Here is a 22,115-nt window from a genome sequence, read left to right as displayed (position 1 = left end):
AGGCAAGATGGGTGCCTGGGAGGAGGTGGGGGCCTAAGACCAGCCACTGCTGAAGAGACACTCAGCAATTAAGAGTACTGCCTGCTCTTCAGACGACCCACATGGTGACTGGCAGCTCTCTGTAACCAGGGGCACCAGGCATGCATGTGGTGCTTGTACATGGAGACAAAACACGCATGCACATACCATTTTTTTTTTTTTTTTTAACGAGACAGGGTTTCTCTGTATTGTTTTGGAGGCTATTGGTCCAGCCCGGCCTTGAACTCACAGAGATCCGCCTGCCTCTGCCTCCCGAGTGCTGGGATTAAAGGCGTGTGCCGCCACCGCCTGGCCCATAATTTTTTTTTAAGTAGCCAGGTTGGCTATGTGGGACCACTGCCTCCTCCATCCCTCTCCCTCTGTGGGTTTTTTTTGTTTGTTTGTTTGCTTATTTAGATGGTAGGATCTTTTTGTTTGTTTGTTTGGGATTTTTGTTTGTTTGGTTTTTGGTTTTTCGAGACAGGGTTTCTCTGTGGCTTTGGAGGCTGTCCTGGAACTCGCTCTTGTAGACCAGGCTGATGTTAAACTCACAGAGATCCGCCTCCCTCTGCCTCCTGTGTGCTGGGATTAAAGGCGTGTGCCGCCACCGCCTGGCCCATAATTTTTTTTAAGTAGCCAGGTTGGCTATGTGGGACCACTGCCTCCTCCATCCCTCTCCCTCTGTGGGTTTTTTTTGTTTGTTTGCTTATTTAGATGGTAGGATCTTTTTGTTTGTTTGTTTGGGATTTTTGTTTGTTTGGTTTTTGGTTTTTCGAGACAGGGTTTCTCTGTGGCTTTGGAGGCTGTCCTGGAACTCGCTCTTGTAGACCAGGCTGATGTTAAACTCACAGAGATCCGCCTCCCTCTGCCTCCTGTGTGCTGGGATTAAAGGCGTGCGCCACCACCGCCTAACCTTTTGTATTGTTTTTTGAGCTGGGGTTTTCTCACTGGAGCCCAGGCCAGCCTGGAGCTGGACATCCCACATGCTGGCTTGTTCTTTGTGGTGCAGACCAGATGTATTACTTGCTGGGAGGAAAGTAGACCCCCCTGGTGTCCCAGGAGAGTCTGGGTGTCAGGCACTGAGCTCTGTTCCCTACAGGCTGAAGGCCAAGGAGGAGGAGTGGCGGGAGGCCCAGCAGGGCTTCAACAAGATATGGCGCGAGCAGTATGAGAAGGCTTACCTCAAGTCCCTGGACCACCAGGCCGTGAACTTCAAGCAGAACGACACCAAGGCTTTGCGCTCCAAAAGCCTACTCAACGAGATCGAGAGTGTCTATGACGAGGTAAGACGTGTGAGGCAGGCGTGGCCAGCTTCCTTACGCCACAGCCTGCAGTGGGGAAACTGAGGCACGACAGGCTGCTGCTTGCTGGACTTTGCCCTGGGCTTTGCTTTTGCTGTACAGATAAATTTTTTTGCTGTGTGGGAGAGTGAACGGGAGTACAGGTGTCCTCGGAGGTCAGAGGTTAGTTATCCTCATGGAGCTTGAGTTACAGGTGGTGTGAGCTCCTGGAAACCCACCTCAAGTGCAGGAACAGTAAACACTCTTAGCTCCTGAGCCTTCTCTCTAGCCCCATGGTGACCTTTGAGGGGAGACGTGGTGGCCGGAGGTAAAGCACTTTCTTAACCTGAGGCCTGGGTTCCAAACTGAAGTGAGCACCCGGGGAAAAGGCTGTTGAGTTGTCCGTATACTAGTGAATCCATCTCCGTTGCTATGACAAGCCGTGAGAGAAACAGTTCAACACAAGGAATGTTGGTGTTGGCTCATAGTCTGGGAAACCTCTGCCTGTCTGCCTAGCGTAAAGCTAGTCACTCTCAGAGGTACAGCCCCAGGTTCCCACCACCCCCAGTCAGACCCCAGGGGCTGCACTTCCCAGGAAGTCGTCGTTGGATCATCTGTTCATAAAACCTCATGGTCCATCCACCAGAGTGATTGGCTCCACCAGCTAGGACCAAGGTATCCAAACTCTAGCGCTGTCCCAATCTGCTTTCTGTTGCTGTGGTAAACACATGAACACAAGCCACTCGGGTGGGAAGGGTTTATTTAGTCCATCATTGGGGCGCTGACATTGTTTACTGGCTTGCTCAGCCTGCTTTCTGTGAGCTGGGCCCTCCCACATCAATCATCCATCAAGAAGATGCCCATGGGCTAGTCTGGTGTTGGCAGTCCGCGCACCGAAACAGTCCCCTCAGTCCCTAATGGAGCACAAACACTGTGGCGTAAACCCGGTGGGACTTGAGAGGCCAGAGGAGGCCCAGGGTGTGTGAGGCACTGTGGTGAGGGGGCCTTGGCCCCACCCTGGGCTCCGGCCGTGGGTCTCTGAGGTACTGAGTTGAGCTTCCTGGCCTTCAGTAAAAGAGTGTGGCAAACCGGGTCCTGCCTCAGGTGGTGTTTGAGGGAGCTCCAGAGCTCACTGTGCACTGACCAGTAAGAGCTGAGGTGACACCCAGCCCACCCCAAAAGCTCCCCGTGTAACAGCGTCCACAGAACTCATGCATCCACCTCTCTACACAGTGCCTGGAATTGGTGCCCCAGAGAATAGGGATGGGAGGGGCCGCCATCAGCTCTGGGTTTGGGAGGGTCATTATCTAGGTCAACACTAAGGTGGTGTGTGGGAAAGAGGCCTGGGCTGGCCTCAGCAGGAGGGAGCCCGGCCAAAGTGAGGGAACTCACAGTAGCAGGCCAAGGCCACGGGTCTCCAAAAGCCCAGGGCAGGTGCCCAAGCGCTGAGCAATACTGGTGGCCGCTGTTTTCATGGGGTTAGGGATAGGCAGGGATGAGCGGGAGGGGCTGCTGAGCACCGTCCCAGCCCTGTGGAGGGAGCTGACTTTCTGTGACAGATGGTGACGGCCCACTACACGTGGAGCCTCACCCCAGGGAGACCTTACCCCACGGCCAGGTCTTGGGAAGCCCAGAACAGCGGCTGCGGAGCAGTCCTCTGTGTTAACGCTGGCCATGAGAGGGAGGGAGGGGGGGAGGGGGCTGGACCCTGCGGGGAGCTGTGAACCGGTGAGAGGAGAGGAAGGGTGGGTGAGTGACCCCCACTCCCCAGGGTCGCTCACCCTCTCTGAGGCCACGCCTACTGACTGCCCCTTTCCAGCACCAGGAGCAGCACTCGGAGGGCCGCAGCGCACCGTCCAGCGAGCCGCACCTCATCTTCGTGTACGAGGATCGGCAGATCCTGGAGGACGCGGCGGCTCTCATCAGCTACTACGTGAAGCGGCAGCCGGCCATCCAGAAGGAGGACCAGGGCACCATCCGCCAGCTGCTCCACCGCTTCCTGCCCAGCCTGTTCTTCTCGCAGCAGCGCCCCGGCACCTCCGACGACTCCGCGGACGAGCGCGACCGCGACGGGGAGCCTGAGCACAGGCGGCCCGCCGACGAGAAGCCCCCCGCCGACACGCCGCCTGAGCCGCCCAAGGCCCTGGACGACGTGTACAGCCTGTTCTTCGCCAACAACAACTGGTACTTCTTCCTGCGGCTGCACCAGACGCTGTGCGCGCGCCTGCTGAAGATCTACCGGCAGGCCCAGAAGCAGCTGCTGGAGCATCGGCGCGAGCAGGAGCGGGAGCAGCTGCTGTGCGAGGGCCGCCGCGAGAAGACCGCAGACCCTGCCATGGAGCTGCGTCTCAAGCAGCCCAGTGAGCACCGGCGCGGAGGCCCCGGCCAGCCTCTGCCCCTTTAGGCCTCCTTGGTGGAGGGAGGCGGAGGATCCAGGGCCCCACCTCCCTCGAGAGCCCCTAGAGTCTGGGCTGCTGCGTGTGTGCGCGTGAGTGCGTGTGTGTGTGCGCGTGTGTGTTTATGTGTGTGCGCGTATGCATGAGTGCATGTGTGTGTGTGTATGTACGTGTGTGTGAGTGCGTGTGCAGGGCTCCTGCGGTGAGTGAAGCAGCCGACCCCCCCCCCCAGGTGAGGTGGAGCTGGAGGAGTACTACCCCGCCTTTCTGGACATGGTGCGGAGCCTGCTGGAGGGGAGCATCGACCCCACTCAGTATGAGGACACGCTCCGCGAGATGTTCACCATCCATGCCTACATCGGTTTCACCATGGACAAGCTGGTGCAAAACATTGCTCGCCAGGTGAGCGGGGCAGGGGCGGGGCGGGCTCGGGAACACTCCTTATCTGTCTGTCCCTTCCCACCCTCGTACTTGTCACCTGGTCACATGTAAGTCTTCCCCTTTGTTTCAGTGAGATGAAGATCACATAACAGAATTAACCATCTCCAAGTGCATAGTTCATAGCAGTGAGCACTGTGACCCATCTCTAAGACAAAGTCCTTACACCCCAGCTGGGCCAGCATCCAAGATGAGAGCCCAGCAGTGCCCTCGGGAAGACATGGCGTTCCTGTGAATTGACTCAGTCTCAGGAAGAGCTTTGGAAAGCCGTTTTCTTCAGGGTTAGCCACCTCTGTATTACATGTAGTTATTCATTTAGGTATGTGTGTCTGGACACAGGAACGCCATGGTGTGTGTGCCTTAGACAGCTTGGAGGACTTGGTTCTCTCCTCCCGCTGTGTGGGTCTGGGGATCGAACTCAGGTCAGGCTTGGCTGCTAGTGCCTTTACCCACTGAGCTGAGCCATCCCACTGGCTAGCTCTTTTTTGTTTTTCCTTTTTGGTGTTGGGCATGGAAACCAGGGCCTTGTGTGTGCTAGGCAAGTGTCCCCTGCCAAGCCCTTCCAAACTGCTGAGGTAAAGCATGCACAGAAGCACCCAGATCTCCAGGCCACACAGTGCATTTTCAGGAGCAAAGCTTCCCACCTGGCTCTGCAAAGAAGCCGAGTGCAAGTGGCTCGTCCTAGCAGTGAGCTCTGTCCCTCAGGGACCTGTCGGGCGTGCAGGAGTGGCTCTGACCTGGTGTGGGCAACGGTGCCTCCTAGTGGTAGCTGAGGCCACACCCTGTTCCCACCTGCCTGGTAGACACACTTTAGGCTCATGGTGCATTTCCCCCAGAGGCCACTGTGGGACCATTTAGATGTCCTGTCCTCCTGGGGAGCCGGGAGCCTGTCTTGCAGCCCTGCTGCTCTCCAGCCCGCCCTACCCCACCACATCACAGCCAGGGCTCTCACAGTCTCTCCATGCCCTCTCGTTGAGCACCTCTGCTTCCCTACAGTTCCAGGGGCGAGGCTCTGCTGTCCCTGCCCACAGTGGCCACTGCAGCTGGGTTATGTGGAAACGTGGCTCCCAGGGCCACACACACAACACCAGGGCAGCCAGGTGGGGGACAACAGAGGGACATCTCCCCTGGGACAGCAGCCTCGTTGCTGCACTAGATAGTTAAAGTAGCCTCCCAGGACTGAGGGCCGGCTCCCTGGATAAGAACACTTGCTGTGTGCAGACATGAATACCCAAGTTCAAATCCCTAGCATCCTGTGGGAGGCCGGCAATGGCAGTGTGCTCCTTGTCTTAGGGTTTATTTATTTCACCCCCAGTTCCATATAGTTCATTATCAAAAGCAGTTGAGGGCAGGGACCTGGAGGCAGGAGCTGATTTGCTGCAGAGGCCGTGGGGGGCGCTGCTCACTGTCCTGCTCCTCGTGGTTTGCTCAGACTGTTTTCTTACAGGACCCAGGACCACCAGCCCGGAGTGGAACCACCCGCAGTAGTCTGGGCCCTCCCCCATCAGTCACTAGTTAGAAGATGCCACACAGGCTTGCCTACAGCCTGATGGGTCTCGAGGAGCTTTTTCTCAACTGAGGCTCCCTCCTCTCAGATGACTCCGCTTGTGTCAAGTTGACACAAACCACCCAGGACAGTCGTGCCCCTACTGTAGAGGACAGAAACAGGAGGACGCTGGAGCTTGGCCAGACATATGAATGGCCCCAGGTCCAGGGGGGACTGTCATTGGGAGAATGAGGTGGAGAGTGACAAGCAGGGTCCCCACTGTCACCCACCGCTCTCTGTCCTCTTGAGTGAACACGTGCACGTGCACACGCATACACACCCGCCCTCTCACACTAGAAACTCCTCAAAAGAAGGAAATAAGTGGGGCGTTGGTGGCGCACACCTTTAGTCCCAGCACTCAGGACTGAGTTCGAGACCAGTCTGGTCTACAGTGTGAGTTCCAGGGCAGCCAGGACTGTTACACAGAGAGACCCTGTCTCCAAAAACAAACAAACAAAAAAACCAAAAGGGAACAATGAAATTGAGTGAGCAGGGTGGGCCCTGTTGTGGCTGTCAGACCCCTGTAGCTGCTAACCAGGTGCTCACTGGGGCTACCATGCTGGCACGGTGCCTGCCTTGTCTGCAGCGTTCCCGTTCCCTCATGGAGACGATGGGTGGGCAGGGTCCAGGCCATCAGCCCTGTGGTGCCCAGCAGTACCGAAGACCTGCCAACTGGCCCCGCCCATATTTGCATCACGTCCCTCTTTGTAAAAATGGGCAAAAGGGCTGTGTGTCTCCACATGTCTGGGAGGAAGTTTTAGATGAGGGCAGCACTTTCAAATGACACGTGTGTCTCTTGGGCACATTTCTTGTACCCAACCATTTGCTGGTGTGGTCTAGTCTGGTTTAGTCTGGTCTGGTCTGGTCTGCCTACAAAAAAAAATTGTTACTTGTACCATGTGATCCGGTCTCCATTCCTGGCCCCGTCACAGACGTGTTTCCCGGGTGTGGAGCTGTGGCCAGTGTCTTCAGGGGTGGGGAAGCAGGAGGTGGCAGCTGTGGCCTTGCTCTCTCCCTGCCAGCTTCACCACCTGGTGAGCGACGACGTGTGTCTGAAGGTGGTGGAGCTCTTCCTGAACGAGCAGCAGCGCGGTGCAGCTGGAGGGAACCTGTCCTCCCGCTGTGTCCGGGCTGCCCGGGAGACCAGCTACCAGTGGAAGGCGGAGCGCTGCATGGCTGACGAGAACTGCTTCAAGGTGAGGAGAGGCTGTGGGGAGCCTGGGGCTAAAGGCCAGGGCGACCGGAGAGGACTGCACCCTGGGTGGGGCACCCGGGGCAGCTGGAGCACCTGTAGGTCCCTCCTACAGGGTAGTGCCAGGACCTTGGAGGGTGGTAGGGATGGCTGATGGCCGCTCAGGCTGTGACCACCTCCCCAGGTAATGTTCCTGCAGCGCAGAGGACAGGTGATCATGACCATAGAGCTGCTGGACACCGAGGAGGCGCAGGCAGAGGACCCCGTGGAGGTGCAGGTGAGTCTGCCCGTCATCGCTGTGTGCAGCCTCCGCCCTGCTCTCCCACTCTGCTGACAGTAAAAGTACGCCCCGAAGCCGTCCCTGTGTGCCTGTCACTTAATGTGCACTCACTTCCTGTGGCCCCCACTAGTGACCACAGAGTAGGACATTGCAAGAGCAGAGCCATACCCTTTTGTCCTGGATGCCTGGGGGTCCAAATTCCAGGGATGCTGAGGTCCCAGCCCTCAGAGCAGCTAGGAGCCCCTCTGCCTCTTCTGAGCGTTCTAGTTGCCATAGCCACGTAGTGGCACACACCTTTAATCCCAGCACTGGGAGAGACAGAGGCTGGAGATCTCTGTGAGTTCAAGGTAGGCCAATCTGGTCTACAGAGTAAGATCTAGGACAGCCAAGGCTCCACAGAGAACTCCTGTCTCAGAAAACAAACAACAGCCTGGGGCTGTGCTTTGGTGGTAGATGCTTGCTTGACATGGGCCAGGTCCCAGGTTCCGCCCCCAATGGTGCAAAATGGAATATAAAAATGAAGACTGCAGTCAGGCATTGGTGGTGCATGCCTTTAATCCCAGCACTTGGGAGGCAGAGGCAGGCGGATCTCTGTGAGCTCGAGGCCAGCCTGGTCTACAGAGTGAGTTCCAGGACAGCCTCCAAAACAATACAGAGAAACCCTGTCTTGAAAAACAAAAAACAAAAAAAATAGGACTGCTACTCTCTGCAGCCTCACCTTGATTGCAAATGAGGTCACACACAGGTCCCAAGACTCTTGAGGACCAGAACCAGACACACATACACACACACCCTCTCTCCACCCTTCCTCTGAGCCAGACAGTCTGTAGACGAGAGGTACAGGAAATTCAAGGGCCCTGGTGGCCACACCTTCCTTATCTTTGAACTGGTTAAATACAGGGAGGTAGGAGTGAGGAAGCACAGGCTAGATCAGAAGGCACGTGCTCGCACATCCTTGAAGACCAGGATACCCTTGCTGCCTGATACAGTCAACAGCCTCCCTCCCCGCAGCTCCCACCCAGTACACACGCACGCACGCACGGATACCGTGTGTACATGGGCTCCCAATGTAGGCAACACTCTGAAGCAGTTTTCCTTTCCCAAGTCGGGAGAACATATTTTATGGAGTTTGTTTGGAGACTGTCCTGGTTTGCCTTCTGTTGCTATGATAAACACCATGCCCAAAAGCATCTTGGGAAGAGGGAATAGCACCTCAGTGAGTCCATGTAGGCCAGCAGGCAGGAGCTTACTGGCTTGCAGCTTAGGTGCACCTGTGGGGCGGCAGCTCTGCCCACAATGGGCTGGGTCCTATACCAGTCGGGGGCTGGAGTGCTCCCTCAGACATGCCCACACGTTAATCTGATGGAGGCAGTTCTTCAGCTGAGGGATCCTCTGCCTTGGAGTCTCTAGGCAAGGAACTCCACCTCTGATCTATGTCCCCAGCCCCTCACTGGGGGATTCTAGGCAGGGGCTCTACCCCCGAACCACACACCCAACCTTTTTATATCCTGTATATCTGATGCCCTGTATATCTGCACTGCCCTCCTTCTTGGCTGAAACCCTGTATTAAGGTGAGGACACCATGTGACTGCCTAGGCTTACCCATGGAGGCATGCCATGCTGGTCCTAGACCAGTATCATGAGGCTGTAATGTCCTTGCTGGAGGGTCAGTCCGATTTGTGAGTCCTGACGTCAGCCCCTCAGCCATGGCTGGTCTCCTGATGTTTGGGGTTGGGGTACAAACTCACACGAGCTTCTGACATGGGATCCAGAGTAAGAGGTGGGCCACTTATCCTCGGGGGTCATAGGGTCTGTCTGTCCCATGCCCAGCACCTGGCTCGCTATGTGGAACAGTACGTGGGCACTGAGGGTGCGTCCAGCTCGCCTACCGAGGGCTTCCTGCTGAAGCCTGTGTTCCTGCAGAGGTGAGTACAGGACCACACGCGCCAGCTGCCAGTGCCTGGTGTGCATGCAGTGCGATTCGGCATGAGGAGGAGGTGCGGGAGGTGTGGGGTGGTCTTGGGCCAACAGGAGGCCACCCCATCCCAGAGAGCAGAAGGAGCAACCGTCAAGCCTGCTGGGAGAAGCTTATGGAGATGGACAGTAGGGAATGAGGTATCATGCATGCTGGGTGGTCACTATGGCCTGGACCTCCGGAGCCTGCAAGTCCCCTCCCCGAGGCCCTGTCCCTGCAGGAACCTGAAGAAATTCCGGCGCTGGCAGTGCGAGCAGGTGCGTGCCCTGCGGGGTGAGGCCAAGAGCTCGTGGAAGCGGCTCATGGGCGTGGAGAGCGCTTGCGATGTGGACTGCCGCTTCCGCCTGGGCACACACAAGATGGTGTTCATTGTCAACTCCGAGGACTACATGTACCGCCGTGGGACGCTGTGCCGTGCCAAGCAGGTGCTGCGTCCACACCCAGCCATCCGAGCCCCTAAGCCCCGTACCCGGCCCGGAAGCCCTGCCCTCGGCCCCCGGCCCCCGGCCCCCGGAGTTCACAAGCATGCTCCTTCCCTCAGTTGCAGCCCCTGGTGCTGTTGCGACACCACCGTCACTTCGAGGAGTGGCACAGCCGCTGGCTGGAGGACAACGTGACTGTGGCCGCCGCGGGGCTGGTGCAGGACTGGCTGATGGGGGAGGAGGAGGAGGACATGGTGCCCTGCAAGACGCTCTGCGAGACTGCACACGTGCACGGGCTGCCGGTAACGCGCTACCGCGTGCAGTACAGCCGCCGCCCTGCCTCGCCCTGAGCGTCCGGACGAGGCCCCAGCTCGGGAACCCCGCCCCACCCCACGTGTCATGCCCCAACAGGACCTTTGCCACTTTAGCAAGGGCCGTAGCTCTTGCAGTGCAGGCCAGACCCGGGGCAACGGCAGGGGCCGTCCCCACGAGGGCAGCCCCCTCCCGCAAAGTTCTAGATGCGTGTGCCAGTATTTACCCCTTCCTGCGCTCCTAGTGGTTGTGACTTCCGCAGCAGCAGCTCCCCGGCTTCCACGGGTGAGACCTCCCTGTGGCCCCGCGAACCACCCGCTGTCCCGCAGCTGTCCCCCGCAGGCCCACGTGTCGCTGTGCCAAACCCAAGGTTCCAGAGAGCACTTGCTCTCCAGGTTTCCTGAGCCTTTGTTTCGACCCGGGCCTGGGCACTGGGGAGCAGGTGTGCCTACCCAGGCCCGACTGCGTGCCTCACCGGAGATCATGGCACCTTGAGCACACCATCCTAGTTTCCTGGGAAGGATGTTGCTCGTGGGGACCCTGAGCCTCCCAGGACTCTCTGGGCCTCCATTCCCCAGTAAGGAAGTGGGGCCCCTTCGCATGCTTCTGGGGAGCCGCTCCTTAATGTTTTTGAGGGATTTCTGTTCCAGCCTTGACCTCCCTTCGCAGCTGTTTTGAATGTAGTTTTCTTTTTCTATTTATTTGCACATTAAAGTTAAATATTGACGCCAAACTTCAGGGTCTGGCCGTCATTTCCTACGAGAGTGCTGGCCAGGTCTTGCCGTGGCTGAGTCTCAAGTGGTGACAGCTGCCCACTCCAGAGTCCTTACCCAGAGGAGCAGGAGCAGAAAGTGCCCAAAGTGACAGCAGCTACCCTGACCTGGGGCGGCTTTCTAGAATGTTCTTCCCCGGTTATCTTTTCACATGCAATGGAGGGTCTCCTTCCCACACCTGGGCTGTGCCTGTAGGAACCACTTTGGGCACACACAGTGACCAGAGTCACTGACAACCTGAGTTTGATCCCCAGGCCCCACTTGTGGTGGCGCACGCCGGTAGGATTTGCTGAAGGAGGCAGAGGCAGGAGGATCACGAGTTCGAGGCCAGCCTGGGCTACACATTTTTTCCTGATGTCCATTAGATCTTCATCAGCATCTCGGCAGTGAATCACCAAGGGCTTCTTCAGAGATACAGCTAACCGTAACTGTCGCTCAACAGCTCTTGGACAGGTGTGGTACACTTGTAGGAGTAATCCAAGCCCATTTCTCCAAATGCCACAGCCTTGGGGTGGCGTAAGGCATACAAGATATTTCTTTCTTGATACTCATTATAATAGCGTGCAAAATGTGGGTGACATCCAAAGGCCCCCCAAACCAGATCTTCACTTAATAGCTCTTTCCATAGGCCATCTCTTAGGGTACGAGGATCACAGAAATCAGAGATGCAGCCATGAAATTCCTTAGAAAAAGTGTAGCCGTAAATTTTCCTGAACTCAGCAAAGCTTCCTTGGAAGGACAACTTGGAAAACAGCATGTCCAAGTGACAATGAGTATCGATGAATCCTTGCATTTGGCTTGGATGCAAGTGGCCCCTTGGTAGGAAATCAGATGTACATTCTCTATGGATATATGGCAGCTCATCCTCTTGATATGTGTTCTTTGCCTGTGCCTGTACACCTCTGGAGGATAAAGCAATGCGGGGATTCCAGTACCCCTCATCATCTGTTCCCTGCATACGACTGATCATGTCTTCAGAGGTCACTGTGTAGTAAGAATAACCAACTGGGATGTCCTTTATGACTGTCTCATCTGTGGATGCAGATGTGGTGCTGCTGGTGCTACGATCCTGAGAAATCTTGGTACTGTTGGCCCAACAGCTGGTATAGTCATTCCAAGGGCTATATAGTATGACTTAGGCTGTAGGAGTTCATCCTTATTCTTGTAGGATAGTGGCTGTGAAATGCCTGGGAGGCTCTGTGACAATGGCTCATCCTGACTGAATCTGCCTGTTGAGGTCTTAACATTAGACCTGCCACTTCCTGAAGACTTAGAGGCCTCAATCACCCCCTTTCCTTGAGGCTTTAGGAATAATAAATAAGAGTCATCCTCACCATAATGAAGGAGACAAGGAAGTCACATGCACAAAACTACTTTACATTGTAACAAATTTCTTTTAAAAATTTGTGCTGGTTAGCAGGACACGGTGGATCATACACACCTTTTTAATCCCAGCCCTCTAGGCAGATGCAGGCAGATCTCTGTGGATGAGACCCTGTCTCAAAAAACAAAAGAAAACCAACCAGGTTATCCTGGACTACATACTGAGAAGTAGTCCAGTCTAAGCTGTGAAAGGAAATATATGTCCAGCCATCGCGGTCATGTATCTTCACAATTCTCCGACTTGTAGACAGACTCCCCATGCTGTCCACTGTCTCGCCTGCTGTCGTCATTAATGACCATGGTGACTCTAGTGTCTCACATACTCTGCTTAGCTCATACAACAGGAAGGCATCGGTGCTCATCTATGTAGTTGATGTGCCTCAATGTCCTTATTTAGGGCTGGGACCCGGGACCATCTTACACCTGACCTGGCGTGGTGTCCTCACAGGCAGCTCCGCCCCTTCCCTCGCCTGTCACAATGACCTAGTGAATGGGACCCAACACATCTCCCCCATCCTTACAGGTGAAAGCATCCTTGTCCAAACACGGAAGCCTTGAGTGCAGATGGGTCACAAGTTCAGCACAGAATTACTAATCCTCCTTGCCGTGGTTATCCCTGAGAAGCCTGGGGCCCTCGAACACCTCTGGCTGGGCATTCCAGGCCTCAGTTTCCCCTCCCAGTGCAGGGACTAACCCTGAGGGACTGTTTACTCACATCCTGCTGGATTAGGACTGGTGAGGCAGGAAATGACCATGTTGACCTCTTCCCCTCCAGCTGATTTCTCGTTCCCAGGCTTTGACCTGGGTGGGTTCTGCTGTTCCCAGAATGCAGCACACCTTCTGAGGCTAGTCCTGCCACAGGACAGGATGGTGGAGGCAGACTTTCTTTTTACATTGCTGAGCAGGATGTTTGCGTAGCACGTGATGTGGCCCTGTGTTCCTCAGACCTGTGTGTTCCTGCCTCTCTGAACCTCAGTTTCTTCCTTCTCTTCCTCTTCTCCACACCCGTTCCTTTTCAGACAGCTTTGCACGCACGGGCATGTGGAGTAGGGTCTATGTCGTGGCTTCCACTAGCACTCTCCACCTTACTTTTGGGACAGGATTCCTCTCTGAACCCGCAGCTCACTGATGGACCACGCACACTGACCAGTGATCACCAGGGCCCTCCTGTCCCCACCTGCCAGCTGGGGTTTACAGGTGTGCTCACCATGCTCCGCTTTTACATGGGTGCTGGGGATTTGAACTCAGGTCCTTATGCTTGCACAGTAGCATCTTCATAGCAATGTTCTCCCCATCATTTTTTTGTGTACTATTCTCATCACATAACTCAGGCTTCACTAGAAATTGCAGTCCTCCTGCCTGAGCCTCCCAGTGCTGGCCAGGCATGCCCACCACTTGCCCATCTGAACAATGGGTTCCCATTGATCATTTCCTGTGACAACTCCCCAGAATGTCTAGGACACCAAGACAGCTCAGGGGCCCTCTGCAGAGGACTGGCCACCTCCCTTTCAAGTCACACCTGGAACTATGAGACCCAGTGACCAGTTCCTCTAAGGGTCCCCAGACCCTGCCTTACAGCTGGCATTCAGTGTCATGTCTATAGAAGGGGACAGACACCCTCAGCTATCTCCACATGACCCCAGAATCACATGGAGGCTTTAATTCTGTACCTCACTTTACTCCAGGCCAGGGATAAGGGAAGTATCCATATGGCAGGTGCCCCCCAAGAGGACTTGGGGTACTCTGGGAAGCAACAATTGCTGATGTGGCCTTCAGTTTTTAGTTACATGTATAAATCACTATTTATGTATTTATTTACTTTGAGACAGGGCCTCACTATGCAGCCCTGGCTGTCCTGGAACTCGTTACATAGACCAGGCTATGCTTGAACTCACAGAGATCCATCTGCTTCTGCTTCCTGGAGTGCTGGGATTAAAGGTTTGCATGACCATTTATAGCACATGCGTGTGTGTGCGTGCGTGCCTGCATGTGTGTGTGTATGTATATGTGTATGTATGTGTGTGTATGTATGTATATGTGTGTGTGTATATGTGTATGTATGTGTGTGCATGTATGTGTATGTATATGTATGTGTGTGCATGTATGTGTGTGTATATGTGTATGTATGTGTGTATATGTGTATGTATGTGTGTGCATGTGTGTGTATGTATATGTATGTGTGTGCATGTAGTGTGTGTGTGTGTGTGTGCGTAGGCACATGCACACATGCCAAAGCACAGCCTGTGAGAGTTCATCCTCTCCTACCGTGTGGGTCCTGCAGATTGAACTCAGGCCCTCAGGCGTGATAGCCCACACCTCCATCCGCACTGTCATCTTGCTGGCCTTGTTGGCCTGCTCTGACGGAGGCAGGACTCCCTGGATGAGCCCATTGTCCTGCCAGCCACAGATAGGAAGTAGGGGGTGGCTTCAGGAAGGGCTAAGAGCCCCATATGGTGGAGTCTTGGAGGAGGGCTGGACTGTCATCCAAACAGAACTTGTGTGACTAGCTCGCAGGAAGTGGCCACTTGGCTCACAGATGTTTCCTGGGCCGGGTAGGATGAAGAGTTTGTGGGAATGGGGTGGGGGCTGAAGTCCAGGGTCCTTGTCTGTGTCCTTGGCCCTGTTCCTCGTGAGGCATCTTGGAGACACAGACAGACCTGGTCAGGATGCCTCCTAAGTATACAGAAGGGCCCCTCACAGGCTCCGGGGTGAGCAATCAGGCCTGCGGGGGTGGGAGCTCTGCTTAGGGTTATCTTCCCAAGGTAGAGTGTGCTCTCTGCTGGGGCTCCGGAAGCCGGGGGTGGGATTGACAAGGCAGAGAGTCCTGGGCTACAGCCCAGAAGTGGAGTCCAACCCTGACAGCATGTCCTGGCTGCTGCTGTGTCCTCTGGTGCTGGGGCTAAGCCTGGCAGAGGGCACCCAGACCCCCAGCATGTATGATGATGGAGAGAGCACCGGGGGAGGCCACGGTGAGTGACTCTGTTCCTTGAGGGGGCGGATCAGAAATGGGGCTTCAGCTGGGCAGGCTTACAGCCTTAGGTGCATGAGCCCTGAGCCTTTGGAGCTGGGGTCCTTCCATTCACCAGCCCAGGGTTCCTGGGGGCTTGGGTGGGGACACTGAGGTACTCACAGTGCCTGAGACTTGCAAGGTCACCCTCCCTGCATCTTGGGTCCCCGGGCAGTCCTTGGGTTGACTGGCATCCCCTCTCTCCCACAGAAGGCACTGTGGGTCCCACGGCTGGATTCAAGGAGTCCAAGTCCCCAGTCCAGCTTCACCCACGAGGCTTCCCGGGCAAGTTCTGTGCCAACGACAGTGACACGCTGGAGCTCCCCGCCAGCTCCCGAGCACTGCTGCTGGGGTGGGTCCCCACGAGGTTGGTGCCTGCTCTCTATGGGCTGGTGGTGACCGTGGGATTGCCGGCCAACGGGCTGGCGCTATGGGTGCTGGCCACACGGGTGCCCCGCCTGCCCTCCACCGTCCTGCTCATGAACCTCGCAGTCGCGGACCTACTCCTGGCCCTGGTGCTGCCACCACGCCTGGCCTACCACCTGCGTGGCCAGCACTGGCCCTTTGGGGAGGCCGCGTGCCGGATGGCCACAGCCGCCCTCTTCGGCCACATGTATGGCTCAGTGTTGCTGCTGGCTGCAGTCAGCCTGGACCGGTACCTGGCCCTGGTGCATCCTCTGCGAGCTCGTGCACTGCGTGGTTGGCGCCTGACCACTGGGCTCTGCTTGGTGGCCTGGCTCTCCGCGGCCACCCTGGCCCTGCCTCTCACTTTGCAGCGGCAGACCTTCCGACTGGCTGGCTCCGACCTAACGCTGTGTCATGATGCATTGCCTCTGGCTGAGCAGACTTCCCACTGGCGACCGGCCTTCACCTGCCTGGCTGTCTTGGGCTGCTTCTTGCCACTGCTGGCCATGGGACTGTGCTATGGGGCCACCCTGCGTGCACTGGCGGCCAGTGGCCAGCGCTACAGCCATGCGCTCAGACTGACAGCCTTGGTCCTGGCCTCAGCCGTGGCCTCATTCACTCCCAGCAATGTGTTGCTGGTCCTGCACTATTCGAACCCGAGCCCCGAGGCCTGGGGCGATCTCTACGGAGCCTATGTGCCCAGCCTGGCGCTCAGCACCCTCAACAGCTGCGTGGACCCTTTCATTTACTTCTACGTATCCCACGAGTTCAGGGACAAGGTGCGGGCCATACTGTGTCGCCGGCCAGACACCAGCAGCTCTTCTCAGGCGTCCAGGGAGGTGGCAAGTCGAGGGACTGCCATTTGCTCCTCTGCACTTCTGTGACAGGTGGCTGGGGTGGAAAGGGGGCATTCAGGGTAGACTGGGTCTTCCCTTAAACTACACCCTTCCTGGATCCTCAGGGCACGACCTTATTTGGAAGTGCAGTTGTGACGGTCACTAGTGGAGCCGAGGTCTGCAGAAGGGCGGTGGCCAAGTCCTCAGGGCTGCACACCTGTCACCCCAGCACTGAGTGGGGGGAAGACCATCAGGAGCTTAGGGTTATCTTTGACTACATAATGAATGCTGAGCTAGCCTGGGCTGTGTGAAACCCTGTCCTTAAAAAGAAAATGCAGTAACAGAGTACAAGAATGTGTGAAGCCGGGCGTTGGTGGCGCACGCCTTTAATCCCAGCACTGGGGAGGCAGAGGCAGGCGGATCTCTGTGAGTTTGAGACCAGCCTGGTCTACAGAGTGAGTTCCAGGACAGCCAGGGCTGCACAGGGAAACCCTGTCTCAGAAAACAAAGAGGTGGGGTGTGTGTGACTATGGAGGCAGCAAAGAGTGATAAGGCCACAGGCCAAGGGACACTGAGGGTGGCTGGGGTCAGAGAAACCAGAAGTGTGACAGTCTCTCCCTCAAAGACTGGGAGCCAACCCTGGACACCCTGATCTTGTCACGGAGCCTTTCAGAATTGCGACAATAAACCTCAACCCTTGTGCTTTGTGTGTGGGTTTCTGCATGGTGTGGGCGTGTGAGCCTGTGAGGACACCAGGCCATGGGAGGGCAGGTGCCTTCTCCATTCCTTCTCCATGTTTAACGTATTTTAAAACTTGTTTTATGGTGGGGTGATAGTTGGTGGCACACACTAATCCAACCCAGCACTTGGGAGGCAGTGGCAGGCAGATCTTGGAGTTCAAAGTTACACTGGTCTACGTGGTGAGTTCCAGGACAGCCAGGGCTATACGGAGAAAACCTGTCTCTAAAAACAAAAAACTTGTATGTGCGCGCATGTGTGCACGTGTGTGTGTGTGTGTGTGTGTGTGTGTGGTGTTCTGCCTGCATGTGTGTGTATGTGTGTGTGTGTGTATGGGCTGTTCTGTGTGTGCGTGTGTGCACTGTGTGTATGGGGTGTTCTGTGTGTGTGCCTATGTGCGCATGTGTGTGTATATGGGGTATTTGTGTGTGTGCATGCGTCTGTGTGTATGTGTGTGTATGGGGTGTTCTGTGTGTGTGCATGTGTGCAGGTGCGTGTGTGCGTGTGTGTATGGGGTGTTCTGTGTGTGTGTGTGTGCGTATGGGGTGTTCTGTGTGTGTGTGTGCACGTGTGTGCGTATGGGGTATTCTGTGTGTGTGTGTGTGCGCTGTGTGTATGGGGTGTTCTGCCTGCATGTGTGTCAGTTCACTACACGTGTGCCTGATGCCCAAAAAGGTCCTAAGAGGGTGTCACTGCCCTGGAACTGGAGTCACAAAGGGCTGTGAGGCGTCGTGGGATGCTGGGGAGGGAATCTTGCCCCTCGACAAGAGCCGCAGGTGCCATCGCGACAGCCTCTGCCTACATTCCGGAGATGGGTGTCTTGGTGGATCCAACACTCATTGCCAGTCTCGGCAGCACTCCTGGCTTTCACACAGCTCCTGGTCCAGGCTCAGGTCCTCAAGCATGTGCAGCAAGTCCTACCCACTGAGCCATCCTGCTTGCTCTCTGCGCTTACTCTTCTAGAGCACTGGGTCCTTCATGGTGCTCTGCCATGTTTGTCCTGAGATCTTGCGAGGTGTGACTGAAGATTCTTGGACCCTGCTCTTGCTGTCCCTGCACTTAACAATGTTTCTTACAGACAGGCAAGATGGCTCAGCGAGCAAAGACACTTGCCAAGCCTGAGAACCTGAGTTTGGTTCCCTGGACACACATGGTAGGAGAGAACCAATTCCCAACTTGTCTTCTGACCTGCACATGTGCTGTGGCATGCACAGGCGTGACAGTCCTTTGAGTCTAAGGTTAGTGTCCTTTCCTCCCGCAACCCAAGGGGTCAGCTGCAGGTAGAGCAATGGTGTTTCAGGGGCCCAGCCACCCGTAGCCAGGTCCTGTGTGCAAACAGGCTTGCGCTCTTGGGACTAGCTCTACACTCTGTTGTTTTCTGAGAGCTGAAGGTCACGTGCGACTTTGGGGGTCAGTTTGCACTTACCGGTGGCCTCTAAGGCAGTAGACACAGGACTTCCACCTGGCTGGCAGGTCGGCCCCTCCTGTGTGGATCACACAGACTCCCCAGGCTGCAGGAGTCTTGGCCTTTCAAGTGTGTGGGGTCTCTGGGAGTCTGCACGTGGCCCAGCCCATGGCATTAAGTTGGGGTGTACTGAGCAGGTTCTGCTGACCAGCACAGAAAGTGTGGGCGTCTCACTCAAGGACATCTCTGCAGGTGTTGGAGGTGGAAGCTGGTGGCCCATTTCGAAAAGGCAGGGGACAGAAGAGGGACAGTTGCTGGGGAGGACAGCTAAATGGACATGGCAACTTTCAACCCTTTAGGTTAAGTGCGCCCTGAACTTTAGTCAGAATAAGCTCATACATTTGGAAGTTTTGAATATGTCCCTGAAAGAACTCTTGGGCCCGTGGGATCCCCACCACAGATGAAACTTGGAAGGAGACTGACACAAAACTGCCCCCAAACTGGGCAGCACCCCGACACCAGCAAGCCCAGCCTGAACTGCCCACGCCCACTCAGGCCCAACCCCACCTGCCCTTTCCAAAGCCCCTTCCACCCTGACCCTCCCTGCCTTTCCCTGACTGCTGTCTTCGGGACCTTGGCTGTTCCTTGTGGTCTTTGATCCCAAGAGCAAACCTTTTCTGGAGTCAGGAAGATTGGGCAGCAACAATGGGTTCTACAAACTGTCAGGACCATGTGCACCTATCTGACATGGACCCTGAGCACACGCCAGGGCGAAAGGGCTGCACTTAAGATACAGGGCCGGCCACACGGGACTAACAGTGACAACTGACACGGCTGGGTGTGAGGAGCCAGGTAGAGACCCTGAAGTAGGGAGTCCAGAACAGACTGCTGCATGGACACACACTGGTGTCTGCTGCATTTAGTGCTGCATGGACACACACTGGTGTCTGTTGCATTTAGTGAGGCATGGACACACACTGGTGTCTGCTGCATTTAGTGCTGCATGGACACACACTGGTGTCTGCTGCATTTAGTGCTGCATGGACACACACTGGTGTCTGCTGCATTTAGTGAGGCATGGACACACACTGGTGTCTGTTGCATTTAGTGAGGCATGGACACACACTGGTGTCTGTTGCATTTAGTGAGGCATGGACACACACTGGTGTTGCATTTAGTGAGAAACACTTTTCACTCACACCAGAAGCTCCCAGCCTGTTGGCACCAGCTGGAATTCCAGAGTCCTTGCGGGAGGTCAGAGGGTCCTACCTGGTGCATACCTTTAGGGCCACCTTGTACTTCTGATCTGCCCAGGTGTTGGGTCATGACAGCTGGGCGTTGGTCCTCATGGGGGACAGTCCCAATCTAGTTACTGTTGCTGTGATAAGCACAATGACCAAAAGCAACCTAAGGAGGAACGGATTTATTTGGGTCCCAGCCCATCATCAGGGGAAGTCAGGCGAAACTTGGAAGCAGGTGGTGGTTTTGCCATTTGATATGGGTGCTGGGAGCTGAATCAGTCCAGCCCTCTGCTAGAGCAGCAAGCCCTCTTAACCAAGGAGCCATTTCTCTAGCCTTTTAAAAAAATGCATTTATTGTTATGTGCATTGGTGTTGCCTGCATGCATGCTTGTGTAAAGGTGTTAGATCGTGGAGTTATAGGCAGTGTAAGCTGCCATATAGGTGCTGGGAATTGAACCCAGATCCTTTGGAAGAGCAGTCAGCACTCTTAACCACTGAGCCATCTCTCCAGTCCCCTCCAGCCTTTTTTTTTTTTAATTTTGTAGCCCAGGATGGACTTGAATGTCCTCCAGCCCCAGCCTTCAAGATTTGCAAGGACGCACACCACATCTAGCCAGGTCAAGCAACTGACCCACAGTCTGGGTCTGGATGCCAACAGCTGCACTCTGAGACGGCCCATCAGGCCCCACTCTGTGCAGTGGCTGTGTGGTATAAGCCAGTTACTGTTCTCTGAGCTAGTCCTGGAGAGGCCAGGCCTAGCGGGGAGCAACCTCCCCTGTGGGAACAGCGTGATCAACTGTGCACTGACTAGGCAAGCCTCCTTACTCCGGAGCTATACCCCAGCCCCTCACTGGGGGTTCTAATCACAGCCTCTACCTGAGCTATACCCCAGCCCCTCACTGGGGGTTCTAATCACAGCCTCTACCTGAGCTATACCCCAGCCCCTCACTGGGGGTTCTAATCACAGCCTCTACCTGAGCCACACCCCCATTCCGCCTTTTACGTTATGCATTTGTTTATTCAGTGTGTGGAGTGGGGGAGGGAGGGAGAGCGTGTGAGGACAAGGACAACTTGCAGGAGTTAGTTCTCTGCTTCCACCATGTGCCTGTGGTCCCAGGGATGAAACTCTCGGGTGTCAGGTATGGCGATGAGCTTGACCCAACAAGCAGGCTTACTAGCCCCGCACAAGTGTCCTCAGAACTTCCTGCTGTCCCGTGTGTAGGAATCCCAAGGGTGTTCAGTCACTGGCCACATCCTCCTGGCCTCTCCACGTTGGCCCCTCCTGCCATGTGTTGACAATGGCAACGGCTGAGGTTTGTGTCCCTGTCACTGTGGAATGGGACACTTCAGAGCTGCACACACAGCTGTCCCACCAACCCCAGGCAGGGCTCCCCAGAGAGCTTGAAGTCACAGGAACAGACTGATGTGGTTTCCAGCTGAGCTTTGCACATTGAGAGTAATTCTATAAAGACAATGTAGGTGGAAACTTGGATTGTCGCTACATTGGTGGCACTAAGCAACCCAGCAAGCACTCCTCTAGGAGACCCGCCTGGGAGCTGGCGGACACGACCCACTAACACGTTCTTATTTTCTGAATCAGCAAACATCTGCCTTTTGAAAACAGTCTGGAGGCTGTTAGGCTGCATGCCTGAGGTCACAAGGACAGCGGCTGCAGGGTCCCTGCAGCAGGACACACAAGTCATCTGAATCAAGAATGCAGGGGACACCAAAGCCCTTAACACTCCCACCCGCTCGTCCCCACCATCGCGGCCCTGCACGAGTCTCACTATGCTGTCCAGTTGGTCTCGGGACCCTTGACCCGCCCAGTTTCCCAAGTGCTGGGATTAAAGGCCTGCACCATTTTAACTTTTCAAGACAGAGGCTTATGAAGCCCTGGCTACCCTCAAGCTTACCTGGAAGCTGAGGATGACCCTGAACTTTTTAAGGCGGGGATCTTGCTGGGCAGCGGTGGTGGTTCAGGTCTTTAATCCCAGCCTTGGGGACACGTGTACAAATGTAAACAAAACAAAGTTGTCACTATGTAGCCCTGGCTGGCCGGAGCTCAAGGATCTACTTGTTTCTGCCTCCTGTGCACCAGGATTGAAGATGAGTGCTACAACTGCTGGCCCAGCCTGGGTCCTTCAAAATTTTCTATTTATTCTGTGTAGAGGTCAGAGGTCAGAGGTCAGCTTTCTGGAGTTGGGTCTTTCCCAAGTATCCCAGAGATCAAAGTAAGATTAGCAGGCTTGATGGCAGCTAATGGATATTAAGAGTCACAACTGAAGCTTGCTCATTAAAGTCATGGTCCCCAGAGGAGAGAGCCAGTAGGGCCATGGCATGTATACTGGAGAGGCTGTTCTTGGACCACACCCCCTTTTTCTCAGCTCCCACATGATGCTCGGTCTTAGTACAGTTGAGGTGCTGGGGCCATTCATGATCTTGGACTGAAATCTCTGGAATCTCGAGGC

At 55.5% G+C, this 22,115-nt stretch overlaps 2 protein-coding genes across 3 annotated transcripts in view; both read left to right on the top strand.

Moving 5' to 3' along the window:
* Sin3b (SIN3 transcription regulator family member B) overlaps positions 1 to 10,592 on the top strand; it is a 33,297-nt gene extending 22,705 nt beyond the window's left edge. For both annotated transcript variants that reach the window (XM_005087093.4, XM_040742154.1), the window contains 8 exons: positions 1,118 to 1,301; positions 3,118 to 3,658; positions 3,927 to 4,096; positions 6,701 to 6,874; positions 7,055 to 7,147; positions 8,981 to 9,075; positions 9,346 to 9,550; positions 9,667 to 10,592. In XM_005087093.4, the coding sequence (XP_005087150.1) occupies positions 1,118 to 1,301; positions 3,118 to 3,658; positions 3,927 to 4,096; positions 6,701 to 6,874; positions 7,055 to 7,147; positions 8,981 to 9,075; positions 9,346 to 9,550; positions 9,667 to 9,897 (1,693 nt within the window). In that variant the 3' untranslated portion in view covers positions 9,898 to 10,592. The remainder of the gene's footprint in view (positions 1 to 1,117; positions 1,302 to 3,117; positions 3,659 to 3,926; positions 4,097 to 6,700; positions 6,875 to 7,054; positions 7,148 to 8,980; positions 9,076 to 9,345; positions 9,551 to 9,666) is intronic.
* Positions 10,593 to 14,193: 3,601 nt separating this feature from the next.
* F2rl3 (F2R like thrombin or trypsin receptor 3) lies at positions 14,194 to 16,965 on the top strand. The gene is made up of 2 exons (XM_005087095.4): positions 14,194 to 14,984; positions 15,233 to 16,965. Exons 1-2 carry the CDS (start codon positions 14,879 to 14,881, stop codon positions 16,309 to 16,311), a joined length of 1,185 nt encoding a protein of 394 aa, XP_005087152.1. The 5' UTR covers positions 14,194 to 14,878; the 3' UTR covers positions 16,312 to 16,965.
* Positions 16,966 to 22,115: the final 5,150 nt, after the last annotated feature.

Source organism: Mesocricetus auratus, unplaced genomic scaffold (assembly GCF_017639785.1).
Source record: "Mesocricetus auratus isolate SY011 unplaced genomic scaffold, BCM_Maur_2.0 Super-Scaffold_6731, whole genome shotgun sequence".
NCBI lineage: Eukaryota > Metazoa > Chordata > Mammalia > Rodentia > Cricetidae > Mesocricetus > Mesocricetus auratus.
The sequence above is the reverse complement of the archived record's forward strand: the minus strand, read 5'-3'. Positions and strand labels throughout refer to the sequence as shown.